The 26482-nt window shown below is 35.4% G+C and overlaps 1 protein-coding gene across 2 annotated transcripts in view; it reads left to right on the top strand.

The window, feature by feature from the left end:
- hiw (MYC binding protein highwire) overlaps nt 1-26482 on the top strand; it is a 213560-nt gene that overhangs the window by 100733 nt on the left and 86345 nt on the right. For both annotated transcript variants that reach the window (XM_089252701.1, XM_089252702.1), the window contains 4 exons: nt 3796-3932; nt 13238-13338; nt 13519-13731; nt 16588-16843. In XM_089252701.1, coding sequence (XP_089108827.1) covers nt 3796-3932; nt 13238-13338; nt 13519-13731; nt 16588-16843 — 707 coding nt within the window. The remainder of the gene's footprint in view (nt 1-3795; nt 3933-13237; nt 13339-13518; nt 13732-16587; nt 16844-26482) is intronic.

Raw genomic sequence — 26482 nt, 5'->3', positions numbered from 1 at the left:
TCTACAGTAGCTCTGATTTAAAGAGGTATTCGAAAGGAAATTATTGTAAAAATCAATACAAAATTGGAAAGAGAATGAAAAGTAAATGCTAGAAGAGCCACAAAACTGTTTGACTTTCTTTTACACCTCTCTCATAATATGGAGATATTGCACTTTGACATGGGATGACTGTAAATCAAATGGTTCAACAAAAAGTTTTTCATGCCTTTAGGTTTGTTGTCAATGTGCAGGAACAGCAACATTTTATCTATAAACAAAGAATGAGAATGGAAAATGAAGGATAAGAAACTGACCAATCAGAATTTTTTAAAAAGCAGGTAATTCAGCCCATGCTAAACTTCTAGTACAGACTCCATGTATTTGAGTGTGAGGCTCATCAGTAGAATTTTTTTCTTTTCCATGTGTTTTGCATTTTTTTAGAAAAAAATATCCAGAATCAAAGTTTTCAATGTCAAAGTTATATATAAATTTTTAAGTTACTAGAAAAAAATGTGGAAATAGATATTTTATGTGCCAATAATAGATATAATCTTGTACAAACGCGGATGCTCGGACTCCAAGTGATCACTGTCAACTGCCCACTACACCTCAAGCTCAAAATGGAAGCAGTCTACACAAACGCAGATAGGTTTAGGAAAAACATTCAACCAGAACTTCTAGACTTTGACCCCAATAACTTTGAAGCATGGGAGCATGGCTGTCACCACCACCCCTCCTGCTCAACTATCCCCGATCAAATTTCGATTGACAGCCACGATATAAAACTAGCAAACACCCACATATACACAGATGGCTCCAAAACCGATGAAGGCATTGGGGCAGCCTATTGTGTATACACAAACAATACAGAAAATCAAACGTGGCAAGCAGCACTAGATAAAAACAATAGTAACTTCCAAGCAGAATTGTTAGTGATAGAAGCAGCTGCACAATACGCAACGGGAGCAGAAGAACGAGTTTTAATAATAACTGATTGCCGCTCCTCCCTTCAAGCACTTCTATATCCAACAAATAGAAACACAATAGTACGTGTATTGAGGCGGCATCTATTAAATAACCCAAAAATTTTCCTAAGTTGGACCAAAGCCCATGTAGGTAATCTTAGAAACGAGAGAGCAGACTCTCTAGCCAAAGCTGCAATCAACTGTGACAATAAACTTGATAACCCTTTCCCACTAATGCTCCTGAAGCGACATTTTAAACAAGCAACCCTCCAGAAATGGCAGCAAATTTGGGACCAAGGAACAACAGCTAGGAAAGTGCACGAAATTGTCCCTCGAGTCACATACAACACACTGGAATAGGGAGGTGACTATCTTCATAACAGGACACGGCCCATTCCCTATATATCTACACGAATGGAAACGCCGCTGAACAGACAAATGTGCCTGCGGTATAGTGGGTACTCCTGTTCACTATGCAACAGAGTGCAAATTTACAAAACATCTACACATGTACAAATATTCTGAAAACAATGGTTCACTCAAATAATCAAAAATTAAAACACGGCAGCAAGGATTACAAGCCTTGTCAGATATATACACGCCAACGAAAAACAACAAATCTGTCCACCAGATTTATAAAATAATGTTTTAAATGTTACAAAAATAAGGGGGAGAAAAAAAGAAATGGATTAAAAAAACAACAAAAATCATATCCACATGACTGCCACTACTAATACATAACCATTACATGTACAAGATATAGCATGTACTAACGGGACCCGAACAAGAATTTTTATGACATTCCTGTTACAATGATGTAAATGTGATAACCACAAGTGTCCTTCATTCTGCTATTCTAGCTAGGGTGCTAGGCGGGACGACACGAATGGTTTCATAATAGCCATTACACACATGTAGTTAATATTTTATATATATTGATTTTTTTTTTAATATAAATATAACCAGCCAGAGCGAGTCAACCAAAACACCCAGACCGAAGCTGATCCTTAGCTAAGGCTCTCTCCATACAATCCCCCATTTAAACCAAGCCCACATTGCTCACCAAAATAAGTTTAGGGCGAGACGACTCAACCTGGCAGTTATATATATGTATGTAAATGTGTGTGTATGTGTATTTCTCTTTCCTCTTTCAAGTTCTTCATGCATTTCATGTCCACAACACACGTGCGTACTCATATTGCCATATTCATGTTGCTCACCAAATAAGGTGCTAAGTGAGATGCCACTGGTGATCCCTAATTGTATATATATTCCCCCACACAATACTTCTATTTTGTATATTTTCATTAAAACCACCGGAGCAAGTGAACTCAACCCAATAAAACTGATGTTGGCTTCTAGTCCACAAGTTATCAAACCCATTTGCTCACCAATAAGGTGTTAAGTGAGATGACTCGCTCCGATATATATATATATATATATATATTTCTTATTTCACAATAAGATTCTCATTTATTTTTCTTTTTGTATCCTGTGTATATAATATGGCAAGTGTAAGATAACAGATGAGATGGCATGGGGGGGGGGGGGATCAATTGCTTTTAAAACATACCTCCATCCTAATATGTGTACAGTCATCTTAACTAAACCCCGAAATTTCTCCAACTCCTAATCCCATCTCGTCTGTAATCACCACAAAATTTCTTAATCGCGACAGTACCCAATTGTCCAGGGAAAATATGTTGTAAAAGTTTGTATGTTTTTTTTTTTGACACAAAATAGTGTTCCAGACTCTGCCACAAAGCTGGGCTGGAAAAGATCTCGGCAACGGGATACGTCCAGTGGCAAAGTTCTGGCGTTCATTCATTCATGTACATACTCGCCATAGGCACTTAGTTTCCCATAATTTTATTTTTGTATCTTGAAAATGGATTTATCGAGTGACTGGATTCAACAAGCATTTTCACAGTAAATGAGCTCCTCATTATAAACGGGTCTGACTATAATCTTGAGTTAGTTTAAAAAGGTAGTAAACAATGAAAATTCCATCAATTCAAGTAAAAAGTATTTATTTATTCAACTATTATTTTGAAAATGCAGCTCATGTTCTTCATTACACAAATTTTGTTAATACATGGTGTCTGTAATTAAATTTGCAGTTTTCAAAGCTGTCTACAGCTTTAATTTGCCATCAGAAACCTATGACACTTTGGGAACATCTTAATGGAAAAGAAATTGAGAGAAAAAAATAATATCAGTTCCAATATTCATTACTAGAGGTTGTGCTCTATTCATTGTAGTGCACATGTTAATTTTTTACAAGCATGTGACCAAACTGTTGAAGTTTCATGGCAAAGTATCTGAATATTTTCAGCAGAATCATTTCCATTCCCATTTCTTTACTAAAGAGTATGCTTTGCTCCTGTAACCCCTTCAATAACACTGGTTTCACATCAATAGCTATGATGAGTTTTCAGTCTATAAAGGGGCTTCAAAAATTGTCTGTCTCTTCAGTAAGTTGTTTCTAAAGTTTCAATTTTTTAATTGGTAATTAAGGCTATAGCCAGCTCAGATTACACCAACTTCAATTATAGGCACTCTTATATTAGGATTCTTAATATTAAAAAAATGAATCTATGGAACCAGAGCATAAACTTTTCATATATCATCAGAAATCAACTGTTCTCAGAGTCATTATAGTAAACCACTATAAATTTTACCTTTTTTGCCACCAATTTTTAAATACATCAAATTTCTAAAACATTTTTTTTTATCTGCTTAAGTTTTGGGGTTTATGAAATATTATCAATCCTTTGTTTGTGTGTTTTTGTTTTTTTGTTGCAAAAGTGAACAAAAGTGTGATCTCAATGAAATGTGGTTTCTTCTTCAGTACTCCACAAGACACTGAAACACTACAGAGTTCCAGAGATCTTGCTGAAATACAAGCAAGGAAAAATGCTTTAGCGATTTGTAATGCTGTTGTGAAAACTGCCGTCAAACTCTTCAGAGAAGCTCAAAATGCAGATGGTAAAATATAAGTTTTTATTTTCTGAATTTATTCTTCATACCATAAAATAATTTATTTTATTTTTGCTTTATTTTGCACAGTATAATATTCAAAAGTTTAGGCATGGTAGGAAAATTGCAATAAACAGAAAACTAGATAACATAGCAAAAAAAACATTTCATGACATTTTTCTAAATGCATACAAGGCTGATTATACACAGATTAAATTTAAGAAAAAGTATATATCTTTTTACTGGTTGTACTGAAACATGAAAAATAAGTGTACCAAATGTTTAAAACAACAAATCAAGGAGAATTGATTTAATCGATCAATCAAATAAAGGAACGAATAGCGGGGGGGGGGGGGGGGGGGGGATCTGAATTCTTAGGTCAAGTACAAAAAATATTTTATATTCAATAGTTGCCATCACTTTGGATTGTTTCAAGAACTTTGTTTTGGCAAAGGATGTTTACACGCTGAGAGTTTTTTGTAAAAATTTATTCTTTTTAAATATTCTGTTAGAAATACAAATATACAAATACAATACAAATACAACGCCACAACAGGCAAATTGCCCAACGAGGTGGCTGACTTAAGAACATCATGGATCCCCGAGCCCCTACCTACTACTGCTACACCACACATGCACCCCCCCCCCCGCGGAAACCCCCCAACGAATCGGTACATGCGGGAATGTGCGTGTACGTGTAGTGCAACCTGACGTAAAGTTTGTTTCTGTGTAATGCTTGTTATGTGTAGTGCTGTCATCTGCCCCCCCCCCCCCCCCAGTTTTACTAACTATGAGTGAAGTGTTATGGTTGAATGATTTACCGTTGTAGGACTGTTGCTCTCTGTGGCGAGACTTTTTAACGGGGAGATCGGCTCGCATTTGCGCCTTGAAGTTGGGAACCACAGAAAACCAACTTCAGCCGACCACCACTGTGGGGTTCGAACCCGGATCCTCGCATCACGAGTCCGGCACTATAACCACTCGACCACCACAGCGGCATTAGAAATTTAATAAGTTAAAATTAATTTCTGAGTTGGAAACTGTGGTTATTTAGAATTAAATTCTTGAAGGAAATTTCTCTCAAATACAAATCTTAATAAAGAAGTTGGCAACGCCGCCTTTGTTTACAAACACCTACGTTCGAGAGCTCTCTATTTTTTGTGAATATTAGACAAATTTTAACAAGATATTACATGATAGGGATTATATTCTGAAAAATGTAAGTACCAAGTACACGAAAAATATAAAATTCACGTAAATTTATCAAAATATATAATGTAAATATAAAAAGCACATGTAACAAATTGACAACAAAATAACAATCGTAGTGACATCTGTGAGTCAAAAAGTGAAACATAAAAAAAAAAATCGGGAAGTATGGAATGTAAGAACTGTAAAGGTGCCATTGTGGACAAGACTGATGTATTTCAATGTAAAAAATGTACTCTGATGCTACACCCGGTTTGTGTAGGAACAAGCGAGAGTGCTTTTAGAAGAATTGCTAAAATAAAAAAAAGATGCTTATTTATGCCCCAAGTGTGAAAGTGTTAATGCGGAGGGAATCGAAAAAATCAAAGCTGGCTTTGACGACAAACTTGACAAACTGGAAAAAAATCATTGAGAAACTTCGACAGGAGATGAAAAATGATTTTACTGCTGCAATCGGAAAACTGGCAACAAGACAAGAGGAGCTGAACAAAGAAACAGTTGATATAACAAGGGCAATAACTTTTAATTCACAGTGTGTTGAGGATCTCGGGAAAAAGATATGTGAAATGAAATTATACATTGAATGTATTGATAAGGAAAATAAAGAAATTCAATTAGAAAATCGAAACCTAAAAAAAGAAGTGAAGGAGCTCAAAATCAGAATAAATGACATAGAAAACAAGAGTAGAAAAAACAACATTGAAATAAATGGAGTTCCAGAGATGCCTTCAGAAAATATCGTAGAAATTGTGAATGTAATAAAGCAAGAAATGGGGATATAGGAAAACACAGAAATAGAGAACCTGCATAGAGTACCCACAAGAAATGAAAATAAAAGCAAACCTATAACAATAAGATTTGCAAGTGAACAAACACTCAAAAAAATTATGGATACAAAAGGCAAAGTCTCAAGAATTGACAGCTGATACAGTAAACCACAACTTCGCATCCAACAGAATATATATAAATGAACATCTTTCACAGGAGAGCAAACGTTTGTTTTTCCTGACCAGAGAGTTTAAAAAGAGCAACGACTTCAAGTATGCTTGCGCAAAAGATGGAAAAATTTTCCTCCGGAGACTTGATGACTCTAGAATCATAAGAATAAGGGATGAGGAAGACCTCAAAAAGTTGAGTGCTGATGAACAATGAAAATGATATAATAGACTCGTACCAACAACAACCTACTCTGGAGGAAATATGTGAAGTAAATAATTTTTTAAATTATTCCTTAAAAAGCAGCAAGAACATTAATATCCTCATCATGAATATACAAAGTTTAAAATCCAATTTTGATAATTTTCTGGTATTTTTGAGGTCATTACCACAACATATAGATATTATATGCCTAACAGAAATATGGTTAAAGGAAGAGGAATTATTCAATTATGACATTGTTAATTATGATCATTTGAATGATTATCAAACATATTCTAACTGTAGAACGTATAACAAATCCGAGGGGGTCATTATGTATATTAATAAATCAATTAAAAGCCTCAAAAACCCTTGCAATTTCATAACTGCTGAAAGCTTATGTATTAACCTGCCAGATTGTGATATTGATATTTTATTACTATATAGATCTCATTCATATACTATTTCACAGTTCAATGAGGAGTTTATAAATAAAGGCCTTTATTTCAAAAACAAAAAAAAGCATGTTAATCACTGGGGATTTAAATACAAATACAACGCCACAACAGGCAAAATGCCCAACGAGGTGGCTGATAAAAAGATGCCCATAAAAATATGGTTGTCATATGTTTCAAAAATACAGCAACCCAATTAAAAATGCAATTAACACAAATTACACATTAAACATTAATATATTAGAGAATAATAATGAGGTATCAAATTATCTTGACATAATGGCTGTAAATGGCTTCATTGCTTTACAGGAGTCAGTAACCAGAGAATTACATGAAGGAGGTACTTGCATTGATCATGTTTTTTTATAGATCAAATAAAAATACTTTACAAAATTCTCTGTACTTAAAACACACGTTACTGATCACTATCCAATACTTGGTTACATTGATTTTCAAGATCAAAAGAGTAGTAAAAATAATAAAGAATACTCCAAAACAAAAATTGATTATGCTAAATTTGAAAGATTCATATCAAATGTATCCTTCGGAAATGTTTTCTCAGAAAAAGAAACCAAACAAAAATATAAACGGTTTACAGATATTATCTCACTCAATTCTAACCTCTGGACCAAAACACAACAATGTAAATGTAATAGAAAAAATGAGTGGATTACTAAAGATCTCATACTGAAGATAAATACTAAAGAAAAGTTATGTAAAAATATAGGAAATATCCCAACATACTTGCATATAAAAATGAATATAAGAATTATGATAAAATGTTAAAATTTCAAATAAAAAAAGCTAGACAAGAATATCTAAAAAACAAATTTATTGAATGCAATAGAGACAAACGAAAACAATGGAATTGTATAAATAATTTTATACTCAATAAAAATAACAGAAAACAAATACTCCCAATCCATTATGATCCTAAAAATTTAGCAAATGACTTTAATAAGGAATTCATTGATAGAAACTTGAATACCAATACAATAGGATACACACGTCAACATGAAAGTATATACAATATTGTAAACTCAATAGCAATTATAGATATTGATATACCTACTGTAAAAAAATTAATAAATGATTTAGATGATTTTAAAGCAATTGGTTATGATGGCTTAACATCGAAAATGCTAAAAATAATTTCATTCTATCACATTGAAGTATTAAAACATCTAATTGACTTGTCAATCAAAGAAAGTTACTTCTATGACGAAATGAAATATTCCCTTGTTTACCCAATTTACAAAAAAGGAGATCCTAATAATATTGTTACGTCGCGCCGCCGGGTCACTCGTCGAACCTCTTCTCACCAGACCCGTCCCGTCGCACGGATCTCTCCAGGGTTCTTCGCCGAGGACTTGAACATGGGTAGACAATCACACGAACGAGGATTCGAGAACAAATACTCGCTTTTATTTACATGAGCTGCTAAAACTACTGCTAAACTAGAGCAGCCTTCCGAACGTCTTCTCCCTTCGCGTTCTACTTTCCGAGTCTATTTAGAATCTTGTTCTTCTATTATCACAATCGCATGCCACGCGAACCTTGCATGCGTTAACCAAGCCTCTTCAAATTCTACCCTTCGTAACATTGCCCCCCTCCTCGAAAGTTGCACGTCCCGGGCTTTTCAGTCCTCAAATCGGTGAGTCCTCCGTAGTCCTTATGGTAATAAGTAAGTCTGATGACATAGACAACCTTGAACTTCAGTGCCCTTTGAATCCACTCTCACGATGATGTCCAGTCTCTTCCTCAGACGACGGCGTCCTTCCCATGAGGTCTGAAGTTTCGGACACCGTTTGTTCCTGGCACGGTGACGTCCTTTCCATGAAGTATGGAGTTTCTGACATCCTCCTTTCCGACGTCTCAGACATCCTCCTTTCCATCGTTTTGGACACCCTCCTTTCCGGAGCTTCGGGCACCACCCTTCCTGTCGTTTTGGACGCCTTTCTATCCGTCGTTTCGGACGTCCTTCTTTCCTGCGTTTCGGATTCCAAAGCCAGACAAAGTCTCTCTCCTTGAAGTCGTGAGATGGGGCCTTCGCATCGTAGCAAACTCTCATCTTCTCGGGGCCGATGTCGATCCTGTCTCTGGCGATTCGATGCACATCCTCAAGGTGCTCCTGGAATTTCTCGACGTATTCTTCCATACGAAGAGGAGCATCTTGCGGTCGCCCAAACAGCAGGTCACTCGACAGCAGAAGATCCCATCCTATGATCATCTGTGACGGTGAGAATCCACTGCCCTCGTTGACGGCACTCCTATAGGTCAGCAAAAGCAGCAGTAACTTCGAGTCCCAATCTTTTTCTCGTATTTCGACACGAACAACGAGAGGTGATTCAGAAGGGTCCTGTTGAATCTCTCCACCATCCCATCGGATTCCGGATGAAGCGGAGTAGAACGCGTCTTTTCCATTCCCAGAAGTTTGCACATCTCAAGGAACACCGCTGACGTAAAGTTTCGTCCCTGATCGGAATAGATCATCATGGGGACTCCGAATCGAGACACCCAATTCTGCACCAACACTTGTGCTAGAGTCTCGGCCTCCTCATCGGGAACAGGAAATGCTTCCGTCCAATTGGTGAAACAGTCCATCACCACAAGTATAGACTTGTTACCATCGTGGGTTTCAGGTAACGGCCCTAAGATGTCTAAGGCAACTCTCTTGAATGGCGCACCAACGTTGTAGCGTTGAAGTCGGCCGCAAGCCCACTTCGGAGGTCTTTTCCGGGCGGCACAGGTGTCACAGTTCTCACACCACTTCTCCACATCGGTCCTGAACTTGTCCCAATAGTATCGCACACGAATCCTCCGTACCATTCTGGTGATGTCGAAATGTCCATCAGTCGCGCTTCCGTGCGACCCTTTCAAAACTTCTTTCACACGGCCTTCGGGTATGATGAGTTGCCATCTGAAAGTCTTTCCAGCCTCTGACTCCCAACGGCGGTAGAGCATGCCGTTCCTCATCTCCAAGGAGTCCCAGAGGGCCCAATATCTCTTTGTGGTCGGACTGGAAGAAACGACGTCTTGCCACCCTGGTCTGTTCCTGGTGGATTCCCTCCAGTGTATGACCACTCGTACGTCCGGATCTTCCAGTTGTGCCTTTCGAGTGTTCTCGTCACTCCAAGGATCGTCACTTAAGTCCTGAGACTGTAGCTGCCTCACAATAGGTTCTGCAGACCTGTATTTCCTTTCTACCTTGAGACAATGACGGCAGTTCCGTGAGCATGGTTTCCTCGATATGGCAACGGCATCTCTCCGCGATGCTCCCTCACGATGCTGGATTCTTCTCTTACGGCTACCCGGCCTTCTCAAGAGAACGGCTCCGATTCCACCATCGTCCATGCTCCCATCGGGGATTCCTGCTTCTGGAACAGCCATCACATTCCGCTGAAGGACTTCGTCGTGACAACCTCCAAGTAGGACGACGTTTTGTTCTTTCATTTTAGACAACTGGTCACTCCGAATGTCCAAAGACAGTCCATGCTTCCTCAGGAAGTCCAGTCCGAGGATGCCCGCGTCCTGGATGTCGGCTGCGAAGACGGCATGACGATAGGTGACCGACGCCAACCTCGCTGAGACTTCCAACTTTCCACGCACAGTTACCTTCTCTCCCGTGACTGTCTGTAGGGTCAACGACGGTGCCACGTACAGAATTCGCTCTCCAAACGATTCTGACGTTGACTCCAGGGTCGATGTCCATCTGGCATGGGAACTCAATTTCCTTGCACAGTCTACGCTCCCCACCATGCCGCTGTGAGCCATGGTACACACGACTTAAGGCGCTTCCTTCACAAGCAGCGGCGATGGCTTGCCTCACACCATTGACGATATCCTCCTTGACAGCAGCGATGGATGTGTTGACGGCGGCGATATTGGACTCCATGCTAACTTTCATCTGGGCCATCATATCCATCAGCTGCTTGAACTGTTCTCCCGTCTCGTTCTTCTCCCTACTTCTTGTCTTGACCATTCAAGTCCTTGCAGCATCCCACTTCTGACACCAGTTTTGTTACGTCGCGCCGCTGGGTCACTCGTCAAACCTCTTCTCACCAGACCCATCCCGTCGCGCGGATCTCTCCAGGGTTCTTCGCCGAGGACTTGAACATGGGTAGACAATCACACGAACGAGGATTCGAGAACAAATACTCGCTTTTATTTACATGAGCTGCTAAAACTACTGCTAAACTAGAGCAGCCTTCCGAACGTCTTCTCCCTTCGCGTTCTACTTTCCGAGTCTATTTAGAATCTTGTTCTTCTATTATCACAATCGCATGCCACGCGAACCTTGAATGCGTTAACCAAGCCTCTTCAAATTCTACCCTTCGTAACATTATGAATAATTACAGACCAATTTCAGTTCTCCCAATTTTTTCTAAAGTAATAGAGAAACATATGAACAAACAAGTTATAAATTTTCTAAATCATAATTTTTTTGCACCAAATCAGTATGGATTTCAACAGAAGAAAAATACAGAAATGGCAATAATCAAACTTTGTCAATACATGAATACAGGATACAATAATAATAAATATTCTATGATAATCTACCTGGATTTAAAACAAGCGTTTGATAATGTTGATCTAAATATATTAACACAAAAGTTGCATAAAGCTGGTGTTCGAGGAGGTATTCTGGAATGGTTCAAAACTTATTATTCTAGAAGGCAACAGGCAGTCATCATCAATAAGCAAATAAGCGAATACCTACAGGTTCAAAGGGGTGTCCCTCAGGGATCAGTTTTGGGCCCTACATTATTTTTGATTTATATTAATGACTTCTGTTTGCTGAATCTAAATGGAAAACTTGTATCATTTGCTGATGATACAGCTCTTTACGTGGAAGATGACAACTTTGAGAACCTTATAGAAAAAACAGAAAGAGACCTCAGATATATTAATCAATGGATGACCGAAAACAAACTCGAATTAAACGCACACAAAACCCAGTATCAATGCATTAAATCAAGAAACATAAACTCCAATTTCGAGGTTTCCATTAAAATTCACACTTGCCAACAACAAACACAACAGAACTGCAATTGTCATGAAATAGAAAGAGTGCACCAATATGAATACCTAGGAGTTATACAGGACGATTTAAAATGGAACTTGCAATGTGATAAATTAACTAATAAAATCCGATTTTATATAGTTTTACTTTATAAATTAAAACATTTAATAGATGGAGACTTTTTAAAGGACATTTTTTATGCATGGATTTATTCAATTATAACCTATGGATTATGTGCCTGGGGTGGGGCTTACCTAACCAATATTACGAAATTAAATAACACAACAAAGCAAAAACACTAATAATACAAACATGTAACACGTACGATAACAATATCAATTGCCATACATTGGACATTAGACAGGTATATATTTACAGACTTATAAATTTTGTGTTCAAAAACAATAACTGGTTAAAGAAGAAAACAAACAGAACTTCGGCAAGAATCAAACATGAATTTGAAGTCCCAAAAACAAATAATCACCTTTTTCAAAAATGTTTCTTGTTTACTGCTCCAAAAATAATGAATTCATTTCAGTCAACAGCTCATAATTGTAACAATAAATATGATGCTTTCATGTATGCAAAAAAGTGTACAAAATTACGAAAATATATTTTAAGATTGTTTTCATAAAATACAATGTAAATAGTGACATCAATGGGAAATATTGGAATAATTTAATCATAGCTGAAATAAACAAACATTTATTATGATGTCATGATACAAAAATAAAATAAAATAAATAAAAAGGATATGTGTGTGCATGTATATGTGTATCTCTATGAGCATGTACGTAGTCATGTGAGTATGTATGTGGATATATGAAGGTTTTGTGAAACGAAAAGGAAAATTCATTTCATAGACTAATTATTTATACAAGAAATATCGTGATTCAACAATTTCAGATCTCACAATTCAAATTTTTAGTGTGCATAAATTTTTGAAATATTCATATACTATTACATAACATTTATTAACATAACGTACTGTACTTAGAACAAAAAAATGGCAAAATATAATAATTTAATCCATAGGGCTGCCTGGAAGGACGTTATGTCCCTTGGGGTCCAATATGAGTATTTATTGTGTTCATGTGTTGTTCTTTCTATGTGCTTTTGTTCTGTCTTTTATATGTATTTTGTGTTTGTTTTTGAAAAAAAAAAAAAAAAAGAAGAAGAAGAAGACTTTCTGCTTAACCATTAAAACTTATTTCCACCTTTTCCCTAGTTCTGTCAGCATTTCATTAAAGATTATACAGAGTATTTCAGTATTGCAGACTTTATGCAAAATTATTTCCATAATTTGTTTTTGTTACAGCTTCTGGAATAATTATTTAAATCATTCTGTCATATTTACTTTTCATATATTATCTGCTTATATGCAATTCTCAGTAAAATAAGAAGTGATGCACACATGCTATTATTTTCGTTATGTACATGTCACTCAGAATTAATTTCATATCTGGTTCTTATATTTCATGATCTTTCAGATGAAGATATACTATCTTGTATTGGTTCATCACATATAGTCACTATGCTTCTCCCACTTATTATGGCTCATTTAGGTCCTGTAGCCACTTCTGATCCAAGGGTATATTGCAATTTATTGGTTTTACCATAAATGCTTTTAATTCCTGCATCTATGTAAATGTCTTGTATTTTTATATGAGTTTATTTAAAATTCTTTTATTGATTGTATAGTTCAACAATTTTATTATACTAAAAATGACTGATGTTTTATTATAAAAGTTGTTATTATTATTTACTGCAGAGTGCTGTCCAAGTTCTTGGAATGGTACAGGATTTGCTTCCATTTGTGGCAGCATTAAATAAAAGAAGCGTGAAGCCATCTATTATGCCTCAAGAGAATTTTTCAGACATTGAAGTGGATCATACTGATGGAACATTGTCAACAACATCTACTCATTATGCTATTGTAGAGAGTGATCATCCTTACAGACCTGCTTCGGTTGCTTATTATAGGGTAAGAACTGATATGAAATCCTTAGAACGCCCTATGCAAAAGTTTTGACACTAAATAAAATCACTCCTCTTTTTGAGAAATATAAAATAAATTGTTACACAAATTTGTTTCTATACCTTTTGTTATACTTGTACCTCATTTACAATAAAAAGTAAATGGTACTTTTTTTATTGTGCAGTATATTATAATTGTCAAAATTGCATTTCCAATCAACTGAATATAATTTTAACTCTTTAACCGGTTTGCCCATACAGTGTACGGGCTACCCAAACTTATCCCTAACTGGTTTGCCCGCATGCTGTATGGGCATCAATATTTTCTTCTTTCATTTTTGGTTTATTCATATTTTTAATTCTTGTAAAGAGATTATTTAGTATCAATATTTTTCAACAGATGGCACAACTTGTCCTTGTCACTGAAATGCTTTTCATCTGGGTTTTTCTCAAAATATATATGCAAGTGCAGGGGCAAGACCATTCAATGAAAAACATTTTTCTCTACGGAAGCAGGAATTTTTCTGGTGTATGCAGCGCTTGTAAGTTGTTATATAAACTGTTGTAATATATTTGGATATTATGGATGAAGAGAACAAAGAAGATACATTCTTGTTAGGTGATGAACTGAGTTCTAATACGGATTTAGAACTTTCTTCCAATGATCTGGATTATTTGTCTGATGATTCATTTAGTGAGCTCAGCTATGATGAAAAATTGAAATCTGCCAGAACTTTTACCAAGGTAAATGTGAAAAATCCACCTCCTTGTGTCCTCGTTTCAAATTTACAGGTATTCCTTCTGTGCATGTGCAATTTGATGACAATTCTGATGATCTTCCATTTTACGAAACATTCATAGATTCTGCTCTCATGAGTACAATCATGGAAGAGACAAATATGCCAAACAGTGCATCGAATTGGGTGTCACAAGAAAATTCTCAAAGAGTAAATTTTGGAAAGAAACAACTCTGGAAGAGCTGCGTTTGTTTTTCTCTCTAAATATACTTCAAGGAATTGTAAAGAAACCTGGAATTGATCATTATTGGAGCAAAAGGCATTCAGCTTGCACACCTGTCGTTCAAATAATGTCTCATCGTCGATTCCTTCTTTTCCAACAATACTTGAATTTTTCTGATAATATAGCATTTGATCCACAAAATCATGAATGCCCTAAATTAGTAACATTTTGGCCAGTTCTGAAACATCTCAATGAGAAATTTAGCAAAACGGTGGCACCAGAACGATCTGTAACAATAGATGAGAGCCTTATGCTATTCAAAGGATGACTAAGATGGAAACAATTTATTCCCCTCAATAGAGCAAGATTTGGAGTAAAATGTTTTATGATGTGCGAATTAATTTCTGGTTATGTGTGGTCGATAATAATATACACAGGTAAAGACAATTCTGAAACTTGAGTATTCTCAACTCTGCATTTCATCACAAGTTGTCTTGACAATGCTGGAGCCCTTGCTTCATAAAGGATACTGTCTTATGATAGACAATTATTATTCTTCGCTGGAATGAGCAGACAAATTGGTTTCATGCCGAACAGACACATACAGCACACTAAACCTCAAGAGAAAAAACTCCTAAGGAAAATGCAGGGAAAAAAATTTTAAAAAGGGGAAATTATAGCTTTTCAGAGAGGAAAAGTTACTGTGATGAAGTGGAGGGATAAAAAATGTTTTATTATTTTATTACTTGCCACAATTCATAATACTGATATGGAACAACTTCAAGTCTGCTGAAAAACGAAAGAGAAACCAAAAATCGTTATGGACTATAATAATACAGTGGGAGGAGTAGATCGCATGGATCAAAATTTGAAAAATTTTTAAATCAAAAAAATATATTACAGAAAGATTTTTTTCCACATTGCTATATGGAACTCGTATGTCGTCTACTGTAAGAAAGGAGGGAAAACACACAACTAGAGTTTAGACTTGATCTCATTGACACCATTATTTAAAAATATTCGGGAATCAATTTCAGGCATGGAGCCTAATCCTCTGAGACTGAAACAGAGTAACATTTTGTGTAGAAATCATTGCTCTCACAGATAAGATACAGGCCTGCAAGACAACGTGCAGTTTGCTGTTCAAAAAGAAATGAAGAAGGAAAGAGCATCTGAAAAGAAACAATATTTCTGCCCTGATTTTGACGTAGGCCTTTGTCTTTCACCATGCTTCCAATTGTACCACACAAAAAAAGACCTCTGAACAGTTTATAAAAGTGTAAACTTCAAAATTTATAGTAAGTCTGAGAGAAATTTTGTAATATAAACTGAAGAGCCAAAAAAACTGGTAACAGGCATGCGTATGGAAATAAAGAGATATGGCACCAATCAGAGTACGGCCCTGCGGTCGGCAACACCTATATAACACAACAAGTGTCTGGCATAGTTGTTAGATCAGTTACTGCTGCTACAATGGCAGGTTATTGAGATTTAAGTAAGTTTGAACGTGGTGTTATAGACGGCGCACGAGAGATGGGACATAGCATCTCAATTCAAATGTGGGCTAAATACTGGCCATCAAGGACTTTAATGATGTGCCCTCATGCTTTAAAGCAATTCAGCTGCTGAATTCGATTCACCACTGCCTTAGGTTTTATTAGAAAAAGTTCAGGGTTCTTCACAGAAATTATGCTAGTTGGATGCCCAACCATCATACTCATTTGAATTCTACTTCTCACTATTGGATATTATTGTACATCACATTCATGCATATTATATAAGCATGCTAACCAATTATTATAAGTTTAATTAGTGTATATTTTCTGTCAAATATGCTATTGATCCTTTGTTATATGAGTTCTGATTATTTTGTTTTCTAATTTTTTTCTTGCTTTGTGTTCAGGTAACTTTCTCACCATGTGTACGTTGGCTATCCTTGGAATTCGATCCACACTGTGGAACTGCTCAGGTAGAAGATTCCTTGCAAGTCTACATTCCCAGCAAGAATGGATTTGCTCACCTTTGGCTGAGTCCCAATCAAACAATCAACATAACTAATTCTGTTGATGAAGAAGAGGATCAGTACAGTCCATATTGGCCAGTATTTCGTAAATTCAGTGGAAGCACAGACTGGCCTACAACAGCTCTTATACTTCCAGGTATGTTAAAATAAATGTATTTTTTTATATCTTGTTAATAGTGTTCACTAATGTTATATTGCCAAATAAAACCTAAGAAACCTATTTGGAGCATGTACTTCATGGCCGTCTGCTTCATGGTCACTTCGAGATATTGTCACAGACACTACTACTAAACCAGACATACACCTCTCCATATTCCTCGGCGGAACTTCTAGCGAATCTGTACATGTTGGAATGTGTGTGTGTAGTGAACCTTTCGCAAAGTTTGTTTCTGTGTAATGTTTGTTGTGTGTAGTGCTGCCATCTGTCATAAATTTTTATAACTATGCATGAAGTGTAATGATTGAATAGTGTACTGTTGCTCTCTGCAGCGAGACTGTTTAACTGAGGGATTGGCTCACATTTGTGCCTCGATTTTGGAAACCACAGAAAACCAACTTCAGCTGACCACCACTGTGGCGACAGTGGGGTTTGAACCCGGGTCCTCACAATACGAGTCTTTCACAGACACTCCATTTCTTGATTCATTCCATTAGATCAGGGATGAGCATCCTGGGGCAAATGCGCTACTCATTGGCTCATACCATGGTACTAAGACCGGGATTGCACTATAAAAGTTTTCTAAAAGTTCTTTTATAAAATTTGAAAAATTCAACTAAGATTTCTGATTGCATTTGCTCAAATGTAATCTATGAGCTTTATTGGCTGGATTTTTCAAGTTTTATAAAAGGGATTTTATCAAATTTTTAAGGTGTAATCCCGGCCTAAGAGGGGCATGTAAAATTTCGCCACAAAATTTTTATAAAATGGATCTGCTGTACATGATAAAAAAAAGCAAATAGTGAGCATATGTTTCAAAATTGTGATGTGAAGTAGTGTGTTCTTCCACAAAATGTTCTAACATTTGCAATGACCTGGAAAGTCTGGGAAAATGTGAAATATTTGGCAAAAGTTGGGGAAATATGCAAATATTTGATAAATGTCAGGGAAAAGGTCTATGAAGGAAAAAAATGTGAAACTTGGGAAAACAAAAATTCAAAATTTGGAGGGTTAAGATTCTGGATTGTGTTTCTTTCTTTTGGAGTTTTGGTCAAGAGAAGTCAGGGAAATGATCAAGTAGATTTTGCTAAGAACCTTGATGCAAGGTATAAAAAAAAATCAGATTTTTTTATTTAAATTAACTGACTGCTTATTAATTAAAACAAATCTTGTTAATCATTAAGAATGCATATTTTCATATCACCTACTAATTTTTTTCACTTAATCTCTTAAATTTAATTCATCATTAATGCATAAACTACAAGTAAAAAATATAAACATTAAAAATCTGTGTTTTTGTAACATGTAAGTCGTTGAGCCTGAATTACTATCATGGATTAACATTTTTCTTGTAGAGAAAGGTGCTTTTATTCGTGAGGGCCCCCCAGCCCTGTGAATGCTCTGGGGCAACTTGGTATCACATATGGTGCAGATTTCTTGCTTCACAGGCTGGAAGAGATCTTGACAATGGGATAAGTCCAGTGGCAAAGTTCTGGCATTCATTCAGCTTTTGTCCTACTTTTCCTACCAAATCCTATCAACAAAATTTGTGTAATTGCTTTTAATTATGGAGGAAATCATCAATATATATTGCCAAATATTACAAATGTTGTAGATTGCAATTAATGATTCTGCCAAAGCAGAAATTGTATTGTTTTTAAGCTAATTTGGGTGGGTGTATGCAGACCATTTGGTTTATTAATTTTTAATTTGCTTAGTTTGAGGGTTCACCAAGTAGAGTAGTCATTAAAACTTCTTAATGGATGGAAAAATAATTTTGTATTTATGTAATAATAATAAATATTTTTTGTATTTCATGGTCTTGGACAGTAACTAACATTTGTCATTCAAAATTATGGTGCACATTTTGTGTATAGGTGAAACAACAGCTTTCATAACAAAGCAGTTGGATACATAGGCCTATTCTTGGTTTGGTGGTTCTGATTCTACCCTATAGCAATCAATTGTCATCTGTATTTTTGAGGCAAAATGCTCAGCAAAGAGCTAGAACAGTGGAGTTAGTTTTATGTCTACTGGGGGTTTCTAAATTCATGGGACAAATTTTAAGGGTTGTTATAAGACTCCTAAACAAACATTTTTGATCATAGAATGTGGGGTTGAATCACAATAGCAAAGACAATAGATTATGTTTTTAGAGAGCAACACCACTTTACCAAAAGTAAGTATCATATTTTTCTGGCAAATTTTCTACGGTACTTGCTATCAACCATTCGAGGGTACATCTGCACCTTTGGATTGCATTGGGGTTTGTTTTTTATAGATACAAGGATCACCAAGTTTATGCGGTTCCAAACAATGATCAAGTGGTATAATGACTTGTGGTAGAATTTGCATTATTCAGGTTGCACCTTGAGAAGGCCTACCACATTTGCTGCAATAAGTATAATCAGCCATTGGAGGGTGTATTGTAATATGGTAGTATGTATATCTTATGGAGAAACCTGGGTAACACATATTCCACCACAAGTCATTATACTGCTTGATCATTGTTTGGTGTAGCATAACCTTGGCAGTCCAATCCAAATGTGCAGATGCACCCTCAAGTGGCTGATAGCAAGTATTGTAGGGAATTTGTTGGAAAAACATGATATTTGCTTTTGGTGAAGCACTGTTGTGCACTCTTGAAAAACACCCTCCACCGCCTTTGCTATTGTGATTCAACCCCACATTCTATGACAGTGGTTCTCAACCAGGGGCCATATAGCCCCCTAGTGATACTGGGATACTTCAAGGGGGTCATGGAAGAAAATAGAGAAAGTGGCTATGACAGGTAGTTTGGAGGGCTACAGAGAACTGAGAAGAAAAATTAAGGTGTGAAGAAATAAAGCTTTATATCAGTGACTACACTTACAGAATCCAATAAAACCACCCATAAAACCAGGGCCATTTTAGGGCATGGACTCACCCGGGCCTCACTGCCTATATTTTGCAGCAGGTTTCCTAGGATGGGGATTTACGCAGGGCCCCCCCCCCCAAGCTAGATTTTTCACTGACCTTTTTATATTAAATTTATAGTGTGAAAAAACAAAAAAAGATGAAAACCATATCAGGCCCCCGGGCTGCAGCTCTGTCAGTCCCACTCTTGTCATGCCTGGGGGTCTCATGTCCATAAGTGACCCCATTTCATGATATTTTGTATAGTACAATAAATTTTGGAAATATGTAGGCTGTTTATTTCCACCTAAATGTGGGACTACCATAGCATCACTTTACCTGGGGGGGGGGGGTCTATGATGTTGAGGCCGCCCTGAATACAACTCTGACTAGCGAGAAGCTCAGTAAATTCAAGCACATTCTGGAGACCACTCTTATTTGCGAAATTTTCATTCAGTATAAATTCACTGAGAAAAATCAATTCAATACGTATAAAGAATCTTGCTTCTAGATGAGGGTCGAAGACTCTGGATAAGACAGGAGCCACGAGAAAAAATATATGGTTCAAAGGGAGCCACAGGGCAAAAAAAGGTTAAGAAACACTGTTCTATGACTAAAATTGCTTGTTTAGGAATCTATCTTTCTTAAAGTTTGTCCATTGAATTTAAATTCACCCTATATATCGACCAGATCTTCTATACTTCTTTTAATCATAAACTTTACCACATATCAATGACATGCATACTACACTAGGTTACTTTTACTTCAATATCATTCAACTTATATAAAGGAAAAATAAAATTTAAATTGTGCTTTAAATCAATGATTTAAAAAATGTTAAATGATTTTAATTGTGATTTAAATCGGCATAACCTGCCTTGATATGACTAATAAAATTACTTCAAAAGCATATTTCAGAAGTCTGCGGCCCCATGGAGAGATTTCTTTTTTCTTTTTTTTTTGACAGAAGAGTAATTTGAATTACATTTTAAGTTTATTAAGTAAGTAAAATTCCTGCTGCTAAGTATAGCTTCTCTTATTCAGCCATGGATCAATGGACAATTTTAAACTTTATGAAGCTCTAAAGCAAAGTCATTCTCCAAGTTGTGTAATAATCTCTAACATGGAGCTAACACTCAGTGAAAACATTACTTTAATATTCTGTATTTTGCAGTTCTTATTGACAAAGCTAGGCAGCAAGTGATTTACAGAACAATGAATTTGGCTTTTAGGGTAATTTGGCCAGATTGTGCTGCAAGCAAGAATTTTGAAGGCTTTAACACCAAAGTTATAGATTACTAGCTATAATACCTAGTGCTGTGTGCCCGGGTTTTCCTTCAATTACTGGGAGGATTGAAAATGTGACAAATCAGGTCTAAAATTGTAGATTTGCATAAAGAACAAACATACTTTCACATTTATATATAAGATATAGATCCGTTTAAAATTGTAGCTTTGTATAGAGAACATAGATAGACAGAAAATCAATTTTATTTATTGAGTGGCAACCGCGAACGGTGTAGTTGTGTTTGCACGTCGCTCCGTAATTTTTTAAAATTTTTAGTAATTTTCACGAAGTTTGGTGGCTAATTTTTTATTAATAGGTTCAAACAATTGTTGATGAATTAATTTATGTAAGTGTTTAAGCTCCTATATCTAATTACATTAATTTAATCATGCTGAAGTATGGCGGATTCAATTGAGGTTTCCGATTCAAATGCAGTGTGTTCCAACAAAGTTCCCATTTCACACGTGGCGGTTTCAGCGGTAAGGCCATATGTAAATTCTCACAGGATAAACAGAGGAAATGGACTTGTGTAGCATGTACGTCCTCTCCCAAGGATACTTTTGCTGGCGGTAGTGATTGCACGAATATTTCGGTTTCCTTGGAGAGGATTATGCAACAAAACACTGATCTGAAGGACTTCGTAACCAACTAGTTGGAAGAATTCAAACAAGTGATCGATTTCAGTAATGCTGTCATAAAAGATCTGAAGGACTCTATAGTTCCTATAGTACCTCCGCTACAGAACAAAAATGAGGAATTGTAATCAAGGAATGAGGCTCTTGCAACCGAAAATATGGAGATTAAATCCGAAATGAGGAAATTGCAATATAACATTACAGAGTTGAAGCAATATTCAAGGTGTACTAACATGGAGATTACTAATGTCCCGGAATCAGAAAATGAGAATCTGTCCCAGATCTTATCTAAGATCGAAGATTTGGCTGAATGTGAAATGATCACCAGCATAATGGTCACTCACCATGTGCTTAGTATGAATAAAGACAAACCTAAACATATTATCATTCAATTTTCGTCCAGGCTGGTGCATGATCAGCTGTTGAAGAAACTGAAAGATAAAAAAGTAAGTACATCACAAATCAATTCACGATTCTCTACTATCCATCGAGAGTCATACGAATAAACTCTGAAAAAGATTTACCTTCGATTTCTTAACTGATATAATAACTGAACCTGATTATTTTTTTTAAATTATTACAAGTCTGGATGATATAAGTGCATTTTTTACATCTTTACCCACCAAGTATAGTTTAAATATATTTCATACAAATATTCAGAGTTTGTGAGCTAACTATGATAATTTTTTAGCAGAATTTTCAGGTTGTTTAAACAAAATATGTTTATTAATTTTTTTTTAAATCTGGATTTGTAGTAATGAAGTGAACTTATATAATAAGTTGGATGATTTCAACTCGTTTTTCTGTTGCAGAGAAAATAGCAGATCAGGGGGAATCGCAGTCTTTGTACGGAAAAATCTGATGTTTAATCAGATTGATATTCATTTCACTATATGGCTGAATGTATCCTATTATTCAGTAGGGAATTTAATATTGCACTCTTATTTATCTATCGTTCTCACCAATTCACAATAGCGGAATTTAATAATGAGCTCCAATCTGTTTTCTCCAGCCTTAATTTCGATAATATTATAATTATTGGGGATTTAAATATAGACATTTGTACAAACAGTATTGACGTCCATGATTACCTGAACTGTCTAAGCCAATATGGTTTTAAGTGTCTGATAAATAAGCCTACTAGGGTGAGAGCTCCATCCACTTGCATCGATCATATTTTTTTTAAATCGCAAAATAACCCATCCACAGACCTGCCAACTCTCCCGATTTAGGCGGGAGACTCTGGATTTTTCATCCTTCTTCCCGCTCTCCGGATTTTGGCAGAAAATTAAATTTTACGCGAGCTTTCACGTTGTCGTGGCGTCAATGATTACCATCATCGTTAGAGAAAACAGCCATAGTCATTTCCATCGAGCAGCCTTAAAAAAAGTTTCTGTGACCGCATTTACATAACTGGCAAAGACGCGACTTCGTTTTCGTAGCGTTTATCGGCAATCATTTATCAGGGGCATGACCTTGGTTGCCGAAATTCCTGTATAATCGTTATTGTATTCCATTAACAGCCGTGCGGTAAACACGTTTTTTCGTCGGCAGCTTTGTAATTTGAATTTTTTAAAATTTTTTCTTCAGATTAAACATCTTCAGAAAGAAAATATAAAACTTTAAGCTATATAAAGCTTTTAAGAGTTCATATACCCAAGATAGAATCACTGATAGCATCCACGAAAGGAAACACTTATATTTTATGAACAGTATGTAGATGTGATTTCTCTATTCTGCACGGAAAGACTGACATGGAATTATATTCTGCTCAGGGGCAATGCAGAACCTGCCTTGGGGGGGGGGGGGGAAGAGAGGAATGTAGCTTTTTCTTAATTAATTAAAAAAATAATTTTTTTTTTCAAAAATTTTTGTTTTGAATTTTTTTTTTATGAGAGTCTATGAGTGTTGGGGGGAGGTACCCCCTCGGGAGAATCTCCGGATTTCTGGATTTCAAAAGTTGGCACGTCTGCATCCACCATTTCTTCTGGAATAATTATTAATAATCTAACTGATCATTTTCCCATAGTTATGAAATTGAGCCATGATACAATTCCAAAGTCAAAAACTTCTGATTGTAGGTACTTTACAGTAATCGACAAAAATATGCTTTCTAATTTTCTAAATAATTATAAATACAATTGGAGGGATAATGTTGATATCGATATGCAGTATAAAATTTTTGCATTTGTATTGAATTCTATTAAAAATCATTTCAAGTATCGCACTAGGAGAGCACATAAATTTAATAATAACTGGATGACAAACAAATTGCTAAGTATGGTTCATAGAAAAGAAAAACTGTATAAAAAAATGTGGAAATATCCATTTGACAGAATCTACAGAACAGCGTATCAATGCTCAGCCAATGAGCTGAAAATGTGTATTAAATTAGTTAAAAATGAATATTACAAGCAACAGTTTATGAAATGTGATACAAATAAAAAGAAATGGGAATTTATTAACAGTTTTGTGAAAAACCAAAATAAAGTTATTGCATTGCCAGATTTTGCTGATACTCTAGAACTTGCAAATCAATTCAACACCCACTTTGATCATATAAGCCACAATACATATTTATTTGGTAACAATGATGATTTTAAAAAATACCTTATGCCTACCATAAATTCCTTTGCCTTTTTTGATGTAGTCAATCTTGAGGTACATAATACTTTAAATTCTTTTTCTAAAACTAATTCGTATGGTTACGATGGAATTAATATATACTTGATTAAAGAGTTTGCTGCAAATAATGTTGCATTTATCACAAAGTTCATAAATACCTCATTTCAACTTGCTGTATTTCCTGAGTCACTGAAACGAGCCACTATTACTCCTGTTTTTAAAGCTGGTGTTAAAATTCTCTGCTGAATTATAGGCCTATCTCAATTGTACCAGTTTTTCTAAACTTATTGAAAAAATTCTTTCAATTAGAATATATAATTTTTTGTATTCTGTGAATTTTTTTGCTAAAAACCAATTTGGTTTTATAAAAAAACGAGGTGCTGAAAATGCCCTTTTGGACTTTTCGAAATTTATTTATAATGGCATTGACAAGAACAAATTTACTGTTGCAATATTTTTTAGATATTTCAAAGGCTTTTGACAATGTGAACCATTATATTCTCATTCAAAAACTCAATTCAGCTGGTATTTGGGGTCATATTTTAAATTGGTTCACTTCATATTTATATAATAGAGAACAAAGAGTTAAAATATAGGATAATTTGAGCAATTATGTCCATATAAATAGAGAAGTCCCACAAGGATCTATATTGGTTCTTTGCTTTTTCTGATTTTCATTAATGATCTTTGTAATTTAGAATTTGACGGTTCCATGATCACTTATGCCGGTGATTCTGTAATAATGTATTCATGTGATGATCTTGACAGCCTTAAGAATCATATTAACCACGATTTAATATTAATTCAAAAATGGTTCTACGCTAATGATTTAAAATTAAATTTACAGAAGACAAAATACATTAATTTCAATCTTATGCAATCTGATTTACATCTTAATATTAAATTTCACACCCTCGCTTGTGATTTTCAACCTCATTGTCATTGCGATGCAATTCAAGAAGTTAATAGTATTAAATACTTGGGTTTAAATGTTGACAGTAATTTAAAATGGAAATCTCATGTTCATGAACTACTTAAAAACTTTGTTTTGTTTTATATAGTTTTTGTTATATAAGTAAGAAAGTTTCCGCTAATTTCTTAAAAGACCTATACTATGCTTGGTTTTATTCACTTATAAATTATGGTACAATTATATGGGGTGGGGATTATAAAACTAATTTATTGCCTTTATTTTCAATCCAGAAAAGAGTTTTCAAAATTTTGAATCTGGGTCAGTCTCACTCCTCTACAATTTTTAGAAATCTTAATCTACTTCCTTTACGCCATAATTCTCTTTTTCGTATTATTCTTTTCTTAAACCGTAATAAAGGCTTATGCAGTTGAAAAGATAATGTTTCCGAGTGAAGACCCAAGATGATTTACCGTATTCCTACTTTTAGGAAAGAAATTTTTCATGAAAATTTTTATTATTTTTAGCTTTGAAATTATATAATTCACTACCACTAGAAATACAGAATATACCCACACATGCAGCATTTAAAAAATCATTATTCAATTTTTTAATTTGAATAGACGATATAGACTCTTATTTTGACCTTTAAGAGGATCTCGCCATGCATTATGAACTTTGTCTTTTTTTGTGTTGTGTATGTTTTTTCGTTCATGATTTTTTATCTTTACATATTTTTTTATTTGACTGATAATTGTCTCTTTTATGTTGTATATGTGTCTTTTTAGTTTCTATTCATGTCGTATGTTTTATATATTTTATTCATTAATTATTATGTAAATTTTCAATCATCCATACAGGCATCACATCCTCTGGATGATAATTTTTTTCTTTTTAAACTAATCTTAATCTCTGTATGTTGGAAATGAATAAATTTAATTTGATTTGATTGATTTATCCTCTGCAAATCCAAAGCTTTAAAAACAGCCAAAAAAATATTTTATCACAAAAATGAGAAACTTTGCCTGGTTTTAATTTATACAAAAATTGCCACGTTTTCAAGACAAATAAATTCAATTGGTAGAATGTTTGAAGCGTTGCGGCTCATCAATGCAGAGCCGTCATCAGGACTTCGTGGTCAGAATTCACACGAATGAGTCGTGGAGGGCTGATGTTTATGTCTGGTCGTCCGAAGAGTTCGCCTTTGTATTTGCTGCGTCCGAGTGGTCTTTGGATGCGAATTGGAGAGCCATCTGTTGCAAAGT

Source organism: Pholcus phalangioides, unplaced genomic scaffold, assembly GCF_987345545.1.
Source record: "Pholcus phalangioides strain wild (caught in Gottingen) unplaced genomic scaffold, Ppha-v1.0 ptg000030l_1, whole genome shotgun sequence".
Taxonomy (NCBI): domain Eukaryota; kingdom Metazoa; phylum Arthropoda; class Arachnida; order Araneae; family Pholcidae; genus Pholcus; species Pholcus phalangioides.
Note: the sequence above shows the minus strand (reverse complement) of the source record. Positions and strands in the feature narration are given on the sequence as shown.